At 35.7% G+C, this 22,315-nt stretch overlaps 1 protein-coding gene across 2 annotated transcripts in view; it reads right to left on the reverse strand.

The window, feature by feature from the left end:
- LOC123529323 (reelin-like) overlaps positions 1 to 22,315 on the reverse strand; it is a 418,269-nt gene that overhangs the window by 350,910 nt on the left and 45,044 nt on the right. For both annotated transcript variants that reach the window (XM_045309613.2, XM_045309612.2), the window contains exons 9-13: positions 14,173 to 14,857; positions 11,315 to 11,463; positions 10,433 to 10,587; positions 4,358 to 4,473; positions 1,345 to 1,565 (exon numbers count right to left, since the gene is read on the reverse strand). In XM_045309613.2, the coding sequence (XP_045165548.2) occupies positions 1,345 to 1,565; positions 4,358 to 4,473; positions 10,433 to 10,587; positions 11,315 to 11,463; positions 14,173 to 14,857 (1,326 nt within the window). The remainder of the gene's footprint in view (positions 1 to 1,344; positions 1,566 to 4,357; positions 4,474 to 10,432; positions 10,588 to 11,314; positions 11,464 to 14,172; positions 14,858 to 22,315) is intronic.

Genomic DNA, 22,315 nt, shown 5'->3' on the forward strand with positions numbered 1-22,315 from the left:
GAAGATCTCATGAAAAATATGGCCTCTAGAGAGGTCACAAGGTTTTTCTATTTTTCAACCTACTGACCTAGTTTTTGACCGCATGTGACCCAGTTTCAAACTTGACCTAGATATCATCAAGGTGAACATTCTAACTAATTTTCATAAAGATCCCATGAAAAATATGGCCTCTAGAGAGGTCACAAAGTTTTTCTATTTTTAGACCTACTGACCTAGTTTTTCACTGCTCATGACCCAGTTTCAAACTTTTCCTAGATATCATCAACGTGAACATTCTGACCAATTTTCATGAAGATTCATTGAGAAATATGGCCTCTAGAGAGGTCACAAGGTTTTTCTATTTTTAGACCTACTGACCTAGTTTTTCACTCCACGTGACCCAGTTTCAAACTTAAACTAGATATCATCAAGGTGAACATTCTGACCAATTTTCATGAAGATCTCATGAAAAATATGGCCTCTAGAGAGGTCACAAGGTTTTTCTATTTTTCAACCTACTGACCTAGTTTTTGAACGCATGTGACCCAGTTTCGTATTTGACCTAGATATCAACAAGATGAATATTCTGACCAATTTTCATAAAGAGCCCATGAAAAATGTGACCTCTAGAGTGGTCACAAGCAAAAGTTTACGCACGCAGGGACGCACTGACGGACGGACGACAGACGCCACGCGATCACAAAAGCTCACCTTGTCACTTTGTGACAGGTGAGCTAAAAATATATACTTTTTGAATCGTAAAATAAATTAATATTGATTTTTACCACGGGCTGAAATACAGTACGTGCCGTTACAGATTTTATCACCGCTATGCGAATGGCTGCCGAAAAACAAAAGTAGCGGTTTGCAGTGACAGCATCCCACTCTTTGGACTGGAAATATGACTCCTAAAAATGCGTCTTATAAGCAAATATGGATGGTAAGCATCTAGACTATATTTGTTTTCATTTTGGTCAGTGATTTGCAAATGCGAAAACAGAGAGGAAAATAGCTGGGTGAAAAAAGACCAAAAATGTTAGCGACACTATTGGCAGTGACCTGAAAGAACCTAAAACTTCCGAGTCCAGCCAAAAGTCAAGAGAAAACCAGAAAGTCCTGGCCTGACCTCACGTCCGAACCATAAAAAAGTTGGAAACGGAGCTGAACATCAAACTTTTATATGAAACCAAACAACAACAAAACAACTTTATAAATTTAGCATATATATTTAGCCTTTAAATACCTGCTAGTGGAACCCACCATTGTGCTAGTGGAAAAAAATGGCACTAGCAAAATACTGCAGGCTCTAGTGGGAAAAAAGTTTTAATTCAATTCCTGAAAATAACAACTAATATTTGTACTTACTTATTTTTTTCAGGGTAGTTTCCACATCTTAAATTCATTGTAAATTGTGCCATTTTATCTTTATCAGGTTTTGAATTTTCTGGAAAGTTTGGTAATACTTGGATATTATCTAAAGCCCAGACATTCTCATCTAAACCTCCTGTATACTTCTGCAACCAACAGATACGACCTCTCTCCTGTCTGTCTACAGGTTTCAAGGGAACTGACACAAGACCAGGTTGCTGAAAATTTATAATTCTGCATGTTAAGATCAAAAACTTTTCTACAATGTGAAATTTGATTAAACCCTAATTTTCAAAACTTCAGAATGTTTAGAAAATTCTGCAAATAAAAAAAATAGGGTTGTTTGCTAGATTGATTTGAAAAATTTGGACCTTACACAAGTTTTCGTAATGGGCTTCTATTGGAAAATCACAAATTTGATAACATTTTCACGGATAGAAACTTTTCTACAATGTAGATTTTAATGAAACTTCTCACAGCTGTAAATAAACATATGGTCTGTAGTATGGTAAAATAACATGAATCTGTGTGCTTGTTTTTTTAGATATTTGACCATGATTAACTCATTCTACCCTGATGGTTATCTCCACTTCTACTCTGCTGATAGTTATGGTTCAGTTACCAGAACACAATGGAAATATCCTTCTATCCTTGGTATTGAGAGCATGCCATGGTTTTCTTTTGCGTAATATAGTATTTAATGATGCTTATTGTTTTACTCTATGTTGTGGTTGTTAATCATGTAAATGCTGTCCTCTGCCGAAATAAATCTATCTATCTATAGATACAGTCACACATACGGATATGTCCGTGCGTTAAGGTACGGTGCGGATAGGATTAGTCTGTGGGTGTATAACTACAGAGCAGTACGTCTTAGTACGGGAAAAATGGTGAGAAACAGGAAACAAACAAAACAATACAGGACGCGGATAAGTACGGATAGGTACGAGGTACTACGTTGAATTACGTTTTACTGCGCCTTGCAACTTGCCCAGCGCATGGACGGGTTTGCGGTAAATGGCTACGGTTCGCTCAAACTTTTGTGCATGTTCAAAAGTTGGAGAAACTTGCAAGTTCAGAATAAGTTTTGAATACGTTTTGACCACATTTTGGTACGGATTAATACGAATGACTACTCTGAGGTACGGCTCAGGTACGGACCGATACAGATTACTACGTTTCTGTCCGTAGCTAGATGTAGCTATCCGCGCCGTATGTGTGACTGGGGTATATCTATCTATCTATCAATCTAACATTGTGTACATGGTTACAGTTCAATAACAAACTGCTGTGTAACAGTTATAGTTTATGTACAAACTACTGTGTACAAGGTTATAGTTCAATTACAAAACATTTATGGCATGCCAATTGTCCAATAATTAACCAGGTTCACGGTCGAAAAACTAGGATTAAGGATTGATAGATTAGATTTCTGAATACTAACCTATATTTTCTAGCGAAAACATAAGATAACAGGTGTAAACCATAGTTTACGCTCATGAACCCAGGTTTATGTTTGATAAACTAGGTTTCTCAACTGAACTATGATTTTCGGTTGTTATCCTAAGTTCACGAGCGTAAACCTATATTTACAGGCATAAACCTGTGTTCATGAGCGTAAACCATAGTTTACAAACGTGAACCTATGTTAACGATTGTGAACTTGGGTCTACGACCGTGAACATAGGATAATGACCGAAAATCATAGTTTTGTTCGAGAAACCTAGTTTATCGAACATAAACCTAGATTCACGTTTGTAAACTATGGTTCACACTCGTAAACCCAAGTTCACGGTGATAAACATAGGTTCTCGCTATAAACATAGGTTCCTGTCCTTAAACTATGGTTCACAGCAAGCCAATTATCCAGTAATTACGTTCTTGGTCGAAAAACTAGGATTATTGAATACTAACCTATATTTTCAAGTGAAAACATAGGATAACCCATGTTAACGTTCGATAAACCAGGTTTTTCCGATTGAGCAAGAACATATATTTACGGCCGTGAACCTGGGTTCACGAGCGTGAACCATATTCTACACACGTCAACCTATGTTTATGATCCAAAATCATAGCTTTGTTTGAGAAACCTAGTTTATCAAACGTAAACATAGGTTCACGCTCGTATACCCAAGTTCACAGTCATAAACATAGGTTCACATTCGTAAACATAGATTCACGTTTGTAAACATAGGTTCATGTCCATAAACAAAGGTTCACGGCCGCAAACCCATGTTCATGCCCGAAATTCATGATTGATTTTATAATCCTAATATATCGACTGTAAACCATGGTTTATGTTTGATGAACTAGGTTTTTTCGATTGAACTGTGAATTTCGGCCGTTATCCTAAGTTTACGGTCGTTATCCTATGCTTACGTTCATGAGCCCCAGTTCATGCTTGCAAACCACAGTTTACGAATTTGAACCTATGTTTATGACCATGAACTTGGGTTCACAAGCGTACTATCCGTTACTTTTGAAAAACCTGGTTTATCGATCGTTAAACTTAGTTTTTCGACTGGAAAACCTAGGTTTACATAATTACTGGACAACTGGTGTGCCATAAACGTGATAAACATGGTTACAAAAACTGTTGTGTACATGGTTACAGTTAAGTTACAAATCCATGTATACATGGTAATGGTTCAGTTACATCCTTGAGTACTGATTATGGTTCAGCTATAAACTGTTGTGTACATGGTTATAATTCAGTTGCAAACCCCTGTGTACATGGTGACTTGTAATTTATAAACTCTTGTGTACAGGATTATGGTTCAGTTTCAACCCTTTTAGTACATGGTTATGATTCAACTATAAACCATTGTGTACATGATAACAATTCAATTACAAACACTTGTGTATATTGCTGTGGTTTGCAGTAAATGTTTCAGCCTTCCTTCTCATGTACATTTACCTTGTACAAGCCATGCAGCTTGTACAACAAATGTGATTTTGATGTACATTATCCTTGTACATTCTCATAATCATTTAACTTCTGAGTATTAACCTTGTAAGATTGCACATTAAGTTTCTCTATGATATACAAGGTGTGGTCACTGTCGTCTTCCATATACACCATCACTTCAGACTTTTGTTTTCCACTTGAATGACAGGCACCAGATCCTGCAACAAACAAGAGCTGTCACTACTGGTGACAAATGCCTCTGAAGCATGCCGAAGAATGCTACAGTTGTCTGCGCAAAAAAGCACACATCATTTCATGATCTTGACTTTGACTCAAGAGACCCCAGTCATAAGTGTGACACACCTTCTCAATATGGTTAACTTTTGTGTCAAATTATTTTCAAATCCCTTGATAAATGGCAGAGTTATGGACCAGACAAGAAACACCTTTGACTTCTGTGACCTTGACCTTGGAGCTAGGGGTCAGGGTCTTGTGCATGACATGTCATCTCAATATTATAAGTGAACATTTATGTAATTTTAAAATCCCTTCATTAATGGCAGAGTTATCAACCGGACAAGAAACAGACCATGTAAACCTTTAACCTATAAGTGTGACTTTAGAACTAGTGGTCTTGATCTTTGCATTACACTTTGTCTCATTATGGGGAACATTTATGCAAAGTAATTTCAAGATCTCTTTATCAGTGACTGAGTTACAGACCGAACATGACAGACCCTGTTAACCTTTGACTTCTAAGTGTGACCTTGACCTTGGAGCTAGGAGTCTGGGTCTTGTGCATAACATGTTGTCTCATTATGGTAAACATTTATGCCAAGTTATTTCAAAATCCCACCTTCGGGAGCATAAAAAAACCTAAACAAACATCTTAACCATCCCTGACCATTAAGTGACAACATTGCAGACTCTTTTTTTTTCAAATTAGGCAAGTTAATAAAACCAGTATGTTTAATAAACAAGAGTCATGATAGCCCTATATCACTCACCTGAGTTTAGTTGCTTGTTTGAACAAATTTCTTTGCTAAAGCTTCAAAAACGAAAACCTAGGTGAGTAGGTCATGGTACAGATTATTTAAGATAACTACTGAAATCTGTTAAATAATTATACAGGTGATCCCAATCTCTTTGCTGTAACTTCAAAACAAGAAAGTAGGTCAGTAGGTGAGGGTTAAGAATGTTAAAGATGAGTATTGAAATCTGTGTAGTTATACACATGGTCAAAATTGCTATGCTGTACATTCAAAACCAAGAAAGTAGATCAGTAGATTAGGATGAAGATAGGTATTGAAATCTGTATTAGATATTATATAGGTAGTCCAGATTTCTATGCTGTTACTTCAAAAACAAGAAAGTAGGCCAGTAGGTCACAATTAAGACTATTCAAGCTGAGCATTGAAATCTGTATCAAACATTATACAGGTGGTCCACATCTTTTTGCTGTAGCTTCAAAAACAAGAAAGTAGGTCAGTAGGTGAGGTTGCTGTAGCTTTAAAAATAAGAAAGTCTGTCAGTAGGTGAGTGTTAAGAATATTTAAGATGAGTTTTGAAATTTATGTCAAAAGTTATAAACATGGTCCAAATTTCTTTGCTGTACCTTAAAAAACAAGAAAGTAGGTCAGTAGGTCACGATTAAGACTATTCAAGATGAGTATTGAAATCTGTATCAAAAGTTGTACATGTGGTCCAAAGTTCTATGCTTTAACTTCAACAAGAAGATTTTTAAAGTTTCCATCATATACATATAGGGAAAAGTGCCCACAACCCCATTGAGGCCATGTTTTTTGATGAAGCAAAATAATTTGAAGATTATTAGAGGGTCACACAAGGACCATTTGTGTGAAATTATTTTAAAATCAGGCCATCAGTTTTATACAAGAAGATACACATATAGGGAAAAGTGACCACTGACCTTGGCAGCCATGTTTTTGACAAATTGGAAAAAAAGGAACAAGCTTGATAGAGAGTCATGGAAGGACCATTTCTGTGAAATTATTTTAAAAGCTGCTTTATACAAGATTTTTAAAGTTTCCAATATATACCTATAGGAACAAGAGCTGTCCATAAGACAGCGCCCTCCACTATTCAGCAATTTGACAGTAAAATGAATTTATGTCTCAATAAGAGACCTCTACATTAAAAAGAAGATACACCAAGATATAACAAGAGCTGTCTGTTGACAGTGCTCGACTATTTGAAGCATTCATAGAAATATAGGGCCAAATTATTACCAGAGATTTTCAGATAAAAGAAAAAGCATAGATAAAACAAACAATGTACCTGCATTTGTGGATTTGGATAAGTCTTGCACTATATGGCAATATGTGACCATGATGGTTAGCAAGTGTTCAAAGTTTTAAAGCCACGTAGCAAACAGTTAAAAGACAAAATATCGTATGGTATGCGAAACTAATTTCTATGTCAAAAAGGGCCATAACTGAGCTATAGTCCTTGTCCTAGGTATGTAGACTATGATGGTAAACAAATGGCCAAAGTTTCAAAGCCATATGACAAACAGGTTAGGCAAAACTATGGACTGTTATGAAAAACTGATTTCCAAGTCAAAAAAGGGCCATAATTCCACCAAAATAGTTGACAGAGTTATGTAATCTTGCTTGCAGATAGGAATCATGATCATTAACAAGTGCTAAAAGTTTCAAAGCCACGTGTCAAATAGTTTTGACAAACCATCGACTTGTATGAAAACTGAACCAAAGTCCAAGTCCAAAAAGGGCCATAATTCAGCAAAAATACTTGACAGAATTATGTACTCTTGCCTACAGATGGAAATCATGATGATAAGCAAGTGTTCAAAGTTTCAAAGCCACATGTCAAATAGTTTTGACAAAACATGGACTGTACGAAAACTGAACAAATTTCCAAGTCCAAAAGGGGCCATAATTCAGCCAAAATCCTTGACAGAGTTATGTACTCTTGCCTACAGATAGAAATCATAATGATAAACAACTGTTTAAACTTTCAAAGCCACATGTCAAATAGTTTTGACAAAATATGGACTTGTACAAAAATTGTACCAATTTCCGAGTCCAAAAAGGGTCATAATTCAGGCAAAATAGTTGACAGAGTTATGTACTCTTGCCTAGAGATAGAGACTGTTATAATAAACAAGTGATAAAAGTTTCAAAGCCATATGTCAAACACTTTACACAAAATGTGAACTGGTATGAAAAACTCAATCAAGATTTCTAAGTTAAAAGGGGCCATAACTCAGCCAAAATCCTTGATGGAGTTATGTACTCTTGCCTTAAACTAGACATGCTTTTGAAAATATTTAACATAAAAATAGTTTCAAGTATAACAACTTGGTGACCTTGACCTTGGGTATAATGGACCCAGCTCCTGCACATACTTTGTTTGTATGCTGGACAAGGTTTATGTGAAGTTACAGTAAGATATAAGCAATAGTAAGAAAGATCTGACAGAAAAACAAAGGTTGCCAAAACAGTTTAACCTTAAAAATAACCTAAGTATAACACCTTGGTGACCATGACCATGGGTATAATGGGCCCAGCCCCTGCACATACTTTGTCTGTATGCTGGACAATGTTTATGTGAAGATACAGTAAGATATAAGCAATAGTAAGAAAGATCTGACAGAAAAACAAAGGTTGCCGAAAAAGTTTAACCTTAAAAATAACCTAAGTATAACACCTTGGTGACCTTGACCATGGGTATAATGGGCCCAGCCCCTGCACATACTTTGTCTGTATGCTGGACAATGTTTATGTGAAGTTACAGTGATATGTAAGCAATAGTAACAAAGATATGAACAGAAGAACACAGGTTGCCAAAAAACTTTAACCAAGAAAGTGACATGCCGACGCAAATGGCGGGGTGACTAGAATAGCATCCCTATTCTCCGAAAAGTGGAGCTAAAAAGTGACCACGTCCCCTGGCAGCCATGTTTTTTGATGAATCAGGATAACTTGAACAATCTTGGTAGAGGGTTACATAAGGACCATTTGTTTTAAATTATTTTAAAATCAGGTCAAGCAGTTCACACAAGAAGATTTCTTATTTTCCACTACATACATATAGGGGAAAGTGACAATGCCCTCTGCTGGCCATGCTTTTTGATGAATCAAAATTATTTGAGAGTCAAACAAGGACCATTTGTGTGAATGTATTTCAAAATTGAGCCAGCTGTTTCATACAAGAAGATTTTTAAAGTTTCCATATATACATATAGGAAAAAGAGACCATGCCCCCTGGTGGCCATGTTTTTTGATGAATCTGGATAATCTGAACAATCTTGGTAGAGAGTTATATAAGGACCATTTGTATTAAATCATTTCAAAATTGGATCAGCTGTTAAGGAGATGTCGTTTAAAGATTTTTCTATTTTTAGCCCTGGTGGCACCTGTGTGCAACCAAGCGGAACCATTTGAACAACTTTGGAAGAGGACTACCCAAGAGACATCCTGGCTAAAAATCATTAACTTTCATCAAATGGTTTCTGAGAAAATGCTGTTTAAAGGAAAGTTTAAAGGACAGACGGTGAGCGATCACAATAGCTCACCCCGAACAATTTGTGCTCAGGTGAGCTAAACATGGTACAGAGAGAATTAGGTATATAAAATAAAACCATTGTGTTTCAGACAAGTTTAGGCATATACAATGACGAGAAAAAGAAACGCCTCATTCGAACTCGTTGTACAATATTTTGTTAACCACAAAAGAACAATTCCATTTTGCAAATCTGATGATTTAAAAGTATTGGGTAATTAGACAGCATTTCATGGTCGCATTATACTTCTAATCTTGAATTTCAATAGACTGGTCAGAGGAATTTCACTAATACAATCAGTAACACGTGTGGCCACCTCTACTGGCAACCACAGCACCAAGACTTCATCCCATGGACCCACGCCACTTACGAAGCAAATATCGTGGGATTCTGGCCCACTCCTGGTGGAGCGCTGCTATCAGTTCCTAGACGTTGACAGGCTGTGGTTGACGTCACCGCCATCTAAGGTAATCCCAGGCATTATCAATTGATTTGCAGTCCACTGAGCATGCCGGACAATGCAAAAAAAATGTAAATGTTGCTCGTCTTCAAAAAGTTCCTGGTGATACATGCAATGTGAGGTCGCATGTTGTCATACTGGAAGACCAAGCCTTGATGTTGATGGAATACTGGGACAACCACAGGACGAAATTTCTGGTTAATGTAATACCTGGCTGTGAGATTACATTGGTACATGATGAGTTGGGACTTATTCCTATGGTTGATGGCTGCCCAGACCATAACTCTGCCCCTTTCATAAGGATTGTGCTGCAGGACGCAATTGTTAGCCTAGCATTGGCAATGTCGTCTGTAGACATGGATACGTCTGTTGGCATTCCATAAGTTGAAATGTGACTCATCACTAAATACTACGTTCTGCCAACGCAGAACCTTGGTGACGGTAACATAGCATAAAAACTAGAGCCTGGTAGGATCTGTGGCAGATAATTTTCCATTCTCTAAGCTGATTTCTCACTGTACATTGACTTATAGGCCGTCAACAGTTACCTACCACTAAATGTGACTTGGATTCCGCCGTCACAAATCTGTCGTGCAAATGGCTTTGACTTAGGTAATTGTCCTGCCGTACTGATGTTACACAGGGTCTACCTGAACAAGGCCTATTGATAAGTGTTCCCGTGTCTCTGACACATCCAACAAGATGCAGTATTGTCGAACAAGAGACGTTAAAATGTCTAGTGACTTATTCTTGTGTTTGCCCACATTCGAGCATGGCCAAAACTTGGGCCCTCTCAGAATCCCTGAAAATATGGTTGTATGTTGTCCAACATATATACCTGTGTACAATTTGCTCAATAAAACCATATGGTTGATGCACACAGGCTGCAGGAGGAAATCATGAGCAGGTACATGAATTTAACATTGGGCTGAATAAAATCATACAAGTTTCAGTTGACTGCGTTTGTCGGTCAGATTACATGTACATTTCTGAAACTGCCCAACAAATTTAAACTATGTAACAAAAATAATGCCAACTTTCGATGAGACATTTCTTTATCTTCTCAATGTATAGTAAAACCATTATTTTTAAGAATATACCTTGGAGAAAGGTGTTGGTATATATAATAAAACTATTGTTTTTGAGAACATAGAAAAATGATCAAACTTACCCATGCCAAAGTAGAATCTTACATTGCCTGTTTTCCTAATATCAAGTATTGGTGTACATATTTTCCTCACTTTCCCTGCAGCATTGAACACCATAGAGTTGGCAGAGTATATTTCACCACAGCTTACATCAACATGGCCACCAACAACAACCCAACTAAAAAACACAGCCAGTACACATTACCTGCACCTAGTTTTCTCTTCCAATTATACCTAATGACAATCTAATATATTTCCATAAAGGATTCAAAGTATTACATATTGTAGAATGAAACAATTTTAATACAAATCTCAGTGTAAATAATAAAAGCCACTGATGTATCTGCATAAGATTTATGCCTGGACAATGACAGACAAAGAAACATTTTGTGTATTATATAAATAACACAGCCCAGTGAGATAGCAAAGGGTGTTATTATTTTTCAACTAACATTATCCCATATCACCCAAGCAGGCTTGGGTTAGTTGTTTTATTGTACCAAAAACAAAATCTTGAGATATTTACCAAACAAAAACATTAAGAATGTTCAGTTACAACATTGTTCATTTTCTTCCAAATGGTAGGACTTGTTAGTTTTAGGTGGGATGTTTATAAATGTCTCAACTATATGATCAATTTGATGGCACATGGTTTAGGAAACAAATAACACCTCTGGTCAACAAGCATCTTCTCAGTCAATGGATCAAATCATTGAAATACTTGTCTTTGCAAGGTCTGGGAAACAAATACCCGCCCCCCCACACACACACATGGCCAGGTGATATTCAAAACAATTATCACAACTTGACAGTGTCTAAAATATAGTATCAACCCTGTCAAGTTAGCTCTGGAAATTTTACATTGAGTGTTTACTTGAGGTATAATAAATGCACTTTACACTCACCCAGGTTGGGTCTTTGATTCAAACTGCTCCTCTAAAATGATGTCGACAGCAGCATTGGAAGAAGAAAGGTCAAGGTCACGAGTACCAACCACTGTAACAGGTGATTCATGGTTAAAAACCATAGCTGTATCTTCTGAATGACATTGATGCTATAAAGTTGAATTATGATATAAATAAACATTCTGGTGAGGGCAATACGAACAAGAGGGTCATGATGACCCTATATCACTCACCTGTTAAACTTGGCCTTAGAATCATCAAGATAAACATTCTGACCACGTTTCATGAAGACAGGGTCAAGAATGTGGCCTCTACAGTGTTATTAAGCTGTTCCTTTGATTTGAGTGGTGACCTAGTTTTTGATCCCCATATAACCCAGTTTCGAACCTGGCCGGGCAATCATCAAGATGAACATTCTGACCAAGTTTCATGAAGATAGGGTCATAAACATGGCCTCAAGAGCGTTAACAAGCTTTTCCCTTCATGTGACCGAGTGACCTAGTTTTTGACCCCATATGACCTAGTTTTGAATATGGCATAGGAATCATCAAGATAAACACTCTGACCAGGTTTTATGAAGATAAGGTCATAAATATAGCCGCTACAGTTTTAACAAGCACTTCCTTAGACTTGAGAGGGTGACCTTGTTTCTGACCCCGCATAACCCAGTTTCAAACTTGGCCTAGGAATCATCAAGATGAACATCTGACCAAGTTTCAAGAAGATAGGTCATAAATGTGGCCTCTACAATGTTAACAAGCTTTTCCTTTGATTTGACCTGGTGACCTAGTGTTTGACCCTACATGATCCAGTTTCGAACCTGGCCTAGAGACCATCAAGATAAACATTCTGTGCAAGTTTGTATCAAACCAAAGCATAAATGAAAGTTTGTATCAAATCAAAGCATAAATGAAACCTCTATATGGCTGAAGGGGCCAATATAGAAAATTTTTCCCATTTCAGGGCAATAACTCTAGAACCCATGATGGAATCTAGCCTGTTTTCAAAAGGAACCAAGATATCATTGTGACTCAAGTTGTGTGTAAGTATGGCTAAAATCCAATGTAAAATGTGGTCTCTATCATGTTCACAAGCAAAAAATAGCAAATTTTGGCCCTTTAACTCCCTGAGGCCAATATTGTAACACACCTGCTGCAGCAAGATAAGAATAACCACCTGACTGACGTCAAGGAAGATTATCTGATTTTATAATAATCACACTCACATGCAGTCAATTGAAATCATGCAGGGAAACATTAATAACATGGGAATAAATTAAAGAAACTTACAAAACCTTCGAATTTGGAACAAATATTTTATTATCCAATTTTGTCTGTAACTTACATCCAAATAGATTGATATTTTCACTTCAAAATATTCACAATTTTAACACACCTAATATGTTTAATAAATATTTGAACATTTCTGATTTTCTTACTTTTTACATGTAAACACATTAAATTCCAATAAAAAGAAATACATTATTAACACAGAATATTTACATCAGCATTACTTGAAATTTATGTCTGTTTTTATATGAATATAGGTGGGGTTTTTTTATGTATAATTTATTTATAAACATGTACACGAACGTTGTGTGATATGCGCTGAGAGCTTTTGTAAAGTACAGAGAATTTGTGATATTTACATCAATTTTTGAAGAATTATTAAATTTACAAACATGGCATTTGCGTATATTTACACATTGTTTTTGGTATTTTATGAAACATATTTTGTTGCGTTAATTTTATCCATTTGTATAGTTTGCGATGTACCTGTACGAATATTTCAACCTTTTAAAACTTAATATTTTCATGGAACTGATATGTCAGAATTAGAATGGTAATGATTATTTTCTTCATTTTCAGAAAGATCATTTGCAGACGACATTATTGTACTCTTTTGAAAAATCAAATACTGTATGAGTGAAACACAGCGCAGTTCGTCCTTTCTATTTCCTTTACATGAACGCGTAATTACAGACATTTATTTTAACAAGGGAACTAATGACTAACACAATTAATAATTATAATATCTAAGAAATAGCCAGTATGCAAATTGATTTTGCTTTTGTTAGGATTATGAAAAATTAACAAGTACATAACGCAGTCAGCATGATCTTGGTTCCGCGACTATACTCGTCAATCGCTGTCCTGGGGAGTCCTGATAACGCACATATAGTTGAATATCAACGCTACAGGGGTAGAAGACACAGCGCCTTTAGTCGCATTTCGGCCCCAAGGAGTTAAGGGGACATAACTTTGGAACCCATGGTGGTTTTTCGAAAGGAACCGAGATATTATGCCAATACAAGTTGTGTGCAAGTTTAATTAAAACTGATTGCAAAATAAGGTCTATATCATGTTCACAAGAAATTGTGGATGGACGGATGACAGACGAAGGGGGATCAAAAAAGTTCACCCTGTCACTACATGATAGGTGAGCTAAAAATAGTCATACCAAACAGAAACACATTAACTGAGGTACTCAAGGATGAAATCATTATTTGTATTATATTGAAAGAATAATATTTTTCTGAATATTTATTTCTCAACATGCAAACAATAATCTGAAGACCTATCAATAAAACACTAGCATCTGAATCAAATGTTAGGGAACAACTTGTTTCCAGGAACATGATTTAAACATCATATTGTGAAAATCTGGACAGCTGTTTCTAAGTCTAAAGAAGAAAATCAAATTATTAATATTTCCTGAAAGGATACCTTGAACAATATGATCACAAAGTGTTAATGTTAAAAGCAAAGATACCAGAGCCTTAACTGGGGCTCATACTATGTGTGTTTCATTTTACTTCCATAAGGTTGCACATAAATATGTTTTAGATACATTTTTACCTTGAAATTTGCCCCTGGGAATGATAACCAGTCACTGGGATTTACGGGATCAAAGCTATCTTGTAGTGTAGATGGTATGTGAGCTGTGTTTACAATTATAACTTGATCAATTGCCCAGCAACCCTGGTATATCCCAACAGGTTCCTCTTGTTGTTCATCTCCTCCCGTTGTCTTACTCCCAACATTGTAACGTATTTTCCTTCCCTTTGAACCACTTCTTGTCTTTTTACGGCCAAATTTAGCATTAACAGATTCATCATTCAATGCCTGGTCTTGCACTTCTACCTCACCTATTGTGTACTCTACGGTTTCAGGAGGTGGAGTATACAACGGGTCATCAGGGTCATAGTAATCATAGGATGCAGTTGTGGATGGTACAGTTGTTGTAGTTGCTTTTGTAATTACAGTGGTACTTCTTACTACTGAAGTAGTGCTTACTGTCTCAACTTCTCCAAAAAGTGGCACTTCAAAAGTTTGTATTTCACTGTTGCCATGACTACCAAAATCTGGTACACCATATCCAAGGGCTGGTTGTGTGGTTTTGGTGGTTGTTGTCTCTACTGGTTTAGTTTGAAAAGTTTTTAAAACAGTAGGGTTTTGTTTCCAGGAAAAACAAATGCCTTCACCTCTTGCCTTGGCTGGTAAATGAATCAGGACCATTTCTGGTATTTTATTCTTCATAGGTCTGAAAACAAATAGGCAGTGCTATTTATCTAGAAAGATAATCTCAGAACACGCGGTTAAGACACTTCCCAGCAAGCGCAGTCTAAATCCTGTGCTGTTGAAACATAGTAGATGAACATTTAGGTTGAAATTATTGTCTAAGGTCATGATTTATGTTGTTACTGATGAAGGCATTGAGCGGAAACATGTCTAACAAATAGATATAAACAAATATCAGTGTTAGTTTTGTTTTGGATTATTTAAATATGTCTAAATATGTCTAAAGTGTGGGCATTTCTTAGGCAGTTGTCTGAGAGAAAACATACGGTAGAAAATAAAAAGTTGGCAAGTTGTCTGTGAGAAAACATGTACAGAACAAAGTTTGTTAGTCATTTGTCGGTGAAATAATATGGGACTGAATTAGTTAGGCAGTTATTCAGGAGAAAACCTGTAGTAGGACAATGTGTATGTGTGTGTAGTTAGGCAGTTATTCAGGAGAAAACCTGTAGTACGACAATGTGTATGTGTGTGCAGTTAGGCAGTTATTCAGGAGAAAACCTGTAGTAGGACAATGTGTATGTGTGTATATAGTTAGGCAGTTATTCAGGAGAAAATCTGTAGTAGGACAATGTGTATGTGTGTGTATGTAGTTAGGCAGTTATTCAGGAGAAAACCTGTAGTAGGACAATGTGTATGTGTATATAGTTAGGCAGTTATTCAGGAGAAAACCTGTAGTAGGACATTGTGTATGTGTGTATATAGTTAGGCAGTTATTCAGGAGAAAACCTGTAGTAGGACAATGTGTATGTGTGTACATAGTAAGGCAGTTATTCAGGAGAAAACCTGTAGTAGGACAATGTGTATGTGTGTGTGTATATAGTTAGGGCGTAACCAGTTATTAAAGTGTAAAAACTGATTAATTAGATTCTAAATGTGAAACACATGCACTGTACACTATGACACAAGTTATTTGTCATTAGAATGATTGATCTTTTCTCCTATAAATATTGGATCAGATGGCACACCAGTCACTCTACAATCACTGCATAAAGAAGATAAGAATAAATATTAAAGTCCTGTTCGTAAGTAAATTGTCGTTTTATAATTCTGAGCAATGCAGTGAAGGGTCCAGGTTCCCTGGAAGGATAGCTAAATCGGAATAGGCAATTAATGTGTTCCTTGAAATCCAGTGTAGGGCCTGGGTCAGCCAGGAGGATAACTGGATAGGAATGGTGGCAACAGGTAAGACCGGAGTTAATAGGAAGGTGCAGACTACTGAGTTTTAGTACATATAAATCTGGCATACATGTACTCCGATACGAATATCACATGTGTATCATAATGTGTAGATATTTCATATTTGGGTAGTTGTTACAAAGTGTAGACGTAGCGAAATTTCCTATACTGCGCTCGAACGAAAATGTGATGTTACAAAAAAACGGCCAGTCCCTTGGCTTTTTCATAGGACCGCGATTGTACTGTAGTTAAAAATGAAACTTGGGGCTTGTCACAGCTGCTTGAGGCTTGAGAAAATTTATTTGTCTTCGCATTTCAGTACAATTACAGTAATATACAGCTAGATAGTTAGGTGTAATTGTTTTCTTGGCAGGGAATAGCACTATCCTACATAAAATCTGCATTTATTCTCACATCTTAAATAAATGAAGACATAGCCACACTGGCTGAAATTAATACCTTGTGTGAAAACAACCAGATAGTAAGGATCTTTTTCCCTACATTTGAACAACATTGTCTATCAGATAATTTAACACTCAGCAGCTATCAAAGTCCAAAGGGGGGCATAATTTGCCCAAAATACATGTCAGAGTTATGGTACTTGACCCAGTGAGGTTGGTAATTGATCTAGAAAAAGGAAAAAAAAGTTTCAAATCTATATCATGTATATGCCTTTAAGTAATAGCTGTATGTACTTGCATGCAAAACTTTAACCAGGATTTTCTAAGTCCAAAAGGGGGCACTATTTGGCCAAAATGCAGGTCAGAGTTATGGGATTTGATGCTATCACTAGTTTTATAACCCCGAAGACACAATGTGAAGTTTCAATTCAATATCTGCATTAGTTTTGGAGATAGTAACTTGCATGTAAAACTATAACCAGGATTTTCTAAGTCCAAAAGCGGGCATAATTTGGCCAAAATGCAGGTCAAAGTTATGGGATTTGATGCTATCAACTAGTTTTATAACCCCGAAGACACATGTGAAGTTTCAATTCAATATCTGCATTAGTTTTGGAGATAGTAACTTGCATGTAAAACTTTAACCAGGATTTTCTAAGCCCAAAAGGGGGCATAATTTGCCCAAAATACTTGTCAGAGTTATGGGACTTGACCCAGTGAGGCTGGTAATTGATCTAGAACAAGAGTGCCAGAATGTCACAATATACACCCGTCACAGCAAATTTCTTTACTCTAGCACCTGTATTTGCAGATGTAATTTTAATTTTGTGGTTGTTTAGTAATCATTGTAATTCTTTTGTTTTTCTAAGTCCACAAAAAAACTCCTTACCAGGTAGAGATACCTTTAAAATACACCTAAAATTAGAAAGAAAGTGGTCTTGGTTTTTCCCTACGGTCAATTATAAAAAAGTTACAATATAAGTTATTTATAGTAACAACTAAGGGAAGTTAATCTTAAAAAAAAAAAAAAAAAAAAAAAAAAAAAAAAAAAAAAAAAAAAAAAATTATCCAAAAAAAAAAAATTGTAAGTCCACACAAAAATCCTTACCAGGTAGAGATTGGTCAAAATACACCTCAAAATTGGATGTAACATGCATGTTGTACTACAGAAAAGTGGTCTCGATTTTTCCCTACGTCTAGTAATGAAAAAGTTACAATATAAGCTATTTATAGTAACAACAAAGGGAAGTAATTCTAAAGAAGGGAACTGCGCAAGACACTTAGTCTCATGATGGTGTATAATTGTGCCAAGTTACAATAAAATCCCTCTATGCATGAAGAAGAAATGCTTCGGACAGTCATTCTTGTATCTGACCTTTGGCCTCTAAGTGTGACCTTGACCTTAGACCTAGGGACCTGGTTCTTGCGCACGACACTCCGTCTTGTGGTGGTGAACATTTGTGCCAAGTTATATCAAAATCCCTCTATGCATGAAGAAGATATGTTCCGGACAAAGTTTTCATTCTTGTATCCTTTGACCTCTAAGTGTGACCTTGACCTTAGACCTAGGGACCTGGTTCTTGCGCATGACACTCTGTCTCATGATGATAAACAATTGTGCCAACTTTCATCAAAATCCCTTGTGAATAAGAAGATATGGCCTTTTTGTACATTGCTAATACTTGCACCAAAATTTAACCAGGATTTTCTAAGTCCAAAAGGGGACATAATATGCTCAAAATACATGTCAGAGTTATGGGACTTGACCCAGTGAGGTTGGTAATTGACCTAGAAAAAGAAAAAATAAGATTCAAAGCTTATATTCCTTTAAATGATAGCCATATGTACTTGCATGCAAAACTTTAACCAAGGTGTGACTATTCTTTGAATAGTCGAGCTAAAAATACCTAATTCATAATTTAGAAACAAACAGATTACCGGACACCAAAAAAAAACCTTAGTGGACAGGCTAAACGTTTGCTTACCAGGCATTATCAATTTCACCATTTTGATGTCCTCTATATCACGTTTATATCAATTAAATTGAAGTATGTCAATCATTATGCTATAAATAGTTATTCAGAAAATTGCCTTTTAAGCCTCAAAAGCGGGTGTACAGAATCACCATAATAAGCATTGTCGCTATCGGGGCAACAGTTACTGTAAACGCAGCCGTATACTTGAACACAGATTGCATATCATCGACAATTGGTCCATTTTTTAGGAAGCATTATTGCAACTTTGATTTTTGCATTCCAACAAGAAACTTCAAAACTTTGAAATACACAAGGCAGAATCTTTTCATGGCGCGCCTTAACGTTTCATAAAATTGTGTAACAACATGCTGATTGGTAGTACAAAAATCGGAATTTTAATCTGTCAAATAAAGCAAAAAAAAAAATTATCTAAAAATAAGAATTACGGGAATTCCCAAAATTTTGAAGACTGACTTGTTCTGGAACGAGACAGTGTTTTCTTCTTCTTGGAATATGCGACACATTTTTCTTCTGTGAGGTTTTCTGTCATATCAGAGGAAATAAAAAAAAAATCGTTTTTTTTATTGCGTTTTTTTTTTTTTAGCGGTGGTTCTGTAACCAAAGAATAAAATATAAAAGGCCTAAGTTAGAAGACTGGGAAGCATTGAGGAAGTTTCAATCCTGTACATAGATGTGTTATGTGAATACTAACTTGACTAGCTGCACACAAAAATATTTCTAGGATGGAACGAATACTGAATCAATATTGATATTCGGTTTGCCTATTCGAATATGTTCAAATATTCGGTTGTGTTTAATTGGAAGCTTATAAAATTCTTATTAAGTGATTGGCATATATATAAATTTTTCGTTTGTATTAAAGCGTGTGATCTTGTAAATAGGCCAAAACCTGTTTGTTCTGGGTAACCCGATTTTCTTACATACAAAACCCCTATCCTAGCGTTATGCTTTCAGTTCTGTCAGTATAATCATGAACAATTTTAACTAATTGCATGTTTTAGCTTCAAAATTGTACAAAATATCAAACATTATAATTTAGGAGTCGCAATTTTATCTAAATATAGCAAGTACTCGCCCATTTAAACAATGTGACGCGCTGTTGATAGTACCGACGCCATTTTAAAAATTTCAATAGTCTAAAAATCGTCGTGTAAAAAGCAGTAAGGCAACTTTACCACCTTCACATGAACTTATGCATCAATCATATTTTTTCTTGATTTTATTATTAATACTTTCAATGTGTAATTGATAAAACAGGACGATTACGATAAAACCGATTCTGCGCATGGTCTGAAACGTCGTAAAAATATTGTGAAAAGATAACAATATCTACACAATTTGTATTGTTTTTGAAAAAAAAACTGTTAATAACATGGCGCCAACTAAAAATGAACAAAAACAACAAATTTTCATTGGCGCCTAATTCAAACTGTTAATCCGTAGCGATGACCCCAGGTAATTATGCTTGCAATTTTATTGGTTAATTGGCACATTCTTGACATGATTGACACATTGACGCCTGTTGCAAACTGTTAATCGACAGATGGCCCCTGCCAACTATGGCATTGCTACGTATTTTCCCGAAATAAAACCAACGGGCGTTTACATTTTCCAGAGGGTGGCGTTCATTTGAGTAAAAAAATAAAAATGAAAAATTTACAAAACTGGAAAAAAGTTTCAAACCAAATGTAATAGTTGTTATTGGTAATTGAATGCCCCAAAACGTATTTTATGGCAATACCAAATATTCAAATTTCGGTTTCTTAAATTATCATTTAAATACGGTACTCATGTATTCCGTGACACTGCCGCGACATTACACATTTACGTCATCTAATACCCAAACAGCTGTTGTATCCGATAACGATTTCCTTAGTAATGCGGTTAGCGATCACAATGTCAGTTGCTTTGAACACGCTGTTTATGTTCGGCTTTAAATTAAAAGTTATTAATAACTGCCTGAAGAAAAGGGTTTAAACTTGCCGCATTTGTATTAAAGTCGCATTAAAGCTTGTATGCGTGGTGCAAAAACAAATCCAAAATGGTATTTATAGCGTTTTAATTTTCTATTTGTGTGATTGATAACGTCCGTTACGTAGTAAAACGATTTTGGATTTAACGGTCCAATGGACTGTGTAAAATTGTTTTATTCTTATCATTGGTACTTACTGTAAATTACATTATTATGTGGACCTATAAAATGAGTAGGTGAATTTTTTTTTGTTCTTGTTGATTTGTTCTTCCTCTCAAAATGGTGTGGGCGTTAATTAGAGGGGGCCCCTTAATTCGGGAAATACGTATTTTCTTGTTAATTGGACATCTTTTGATACGCGATAAACTAACATGACATGGTTTTATTCTGTAGAATTAGCATGCTCATATTGCCCAAAATCAATGATACTTATTTTGAAAAAAATAATTACAATAATTTACGAATATTCGAATTTGATTTTCATATTCGAATATTCGACCGATTTTCGAATATTCGAATATTCGTTCCCATCCCTAATATTTTCTAAATTGAAGAAGGGCCATAATTTGAATTTAATTCAAACAAGACTTATCTAACATAATTTATCAGTAGGTTTGATGGCTAGAAAGCTTTATATAAAGTTTAAATCAAAACCTTGCAATGGTAACTGAGATATGAATTTGTATGCAGACTTTAGACTCAGGTTTGACACCAATGCCAATGCCTACCTCCGAGAGTAAAATAGCTCTCACTGTTCTTAAATAGTAAAGGTAAACAGTTTAGGGAGGACCTTGCCAGGATGCAACAGACAAAGTTTGGTATAATTCTGATTTGAAGTTTCAGAGGAGAAGTCTAATAGCTCTACTTAAGCTAATAACTATGTATAGGAAAAGTTTGTTAGCAAGTTTTTTTTCAAAGGGAAAATTAGTAAGCTTAGGGGAAAACAAAACAAAAAAATTGAATGTCTTTCATTGAGAAGTTTCACAAAGACAGAGTAAAGTTATGTAAAATAGGGCATTACATGGGAAGTATTTGTGCCAGAGTTAAACCCAAATTTCATAGATAATGTGGGCAATAATGAGGAACAGCTAGTTTTAATTTAAAGGTCCATTACTAAAACCCCAATGAGTATTATATGAAAACCAGACTTTGTAGCTGAGACTTCCTATTTACTGAAAATATGGCCCACTGCATCGGTTCTGACCAAATAGTCATGAATATGTTCAAGAATAACTAACAAATAAACAAAAAATGTTGCCTATGTCAAACCGAAAGTATGCTTTCCGACTGCTTACGAACCCGTCGAGCATCTTCAGACTTTTTCGGAAGAATCCTCCAAAACGAGGCTATAATTTATAAACAGATGCAAAATATATCATATGCCCAAAGTAACGTGATTTTTACAAACTTAGCACATGGAATTCAACAATTTTGTAACTCACAAAAACTTCATGAAAATCATTCTTATAATACAGGTAATATACAGCTATACTACAAGTTTTCATAAGGACAATTCAGGCCCTTCCCGAATAAGTGTTTTTACAACTTCGTCTGTAAACTTTTCCAGTTAATCTCTTTTCAGTATAATTTCAAGAATATAAATGAGTAACTAACTTACACTGCAGAAACAAAGTATGATTGAAATTTACCTAAATACACTTATTTATGTACACATGGCTACATTAATTTAATAAGATTTTAGACATTAAACACATTGTCTTGGCCTAATATATGTCACTGTCAATTTTAAATTTAAATTTTGTACATCTCATATTTTTCGTGCAAGTCGTGCATAATTACCATCATGGAAATACAGTTATTTTGTTGCGCGTCTTAAATGGATATTCGTTTGAAACAATTTTAAAATCACGTGA

The sequence above is a fragment of the Mercenaria mercenaria genome, chromosome 13 (genome assembly GCF_021730395.1).
Source record: "Mercenaria mercenaria strain notata chromosome 13, MADL_Memer_1, whole genome shotgun sequence".
NCBI lineage: Eukaryota > Metazoa > Mollusca > Bivalvia > Venerida > Veneridae > Mercenaria > Mercenaria mercenaria.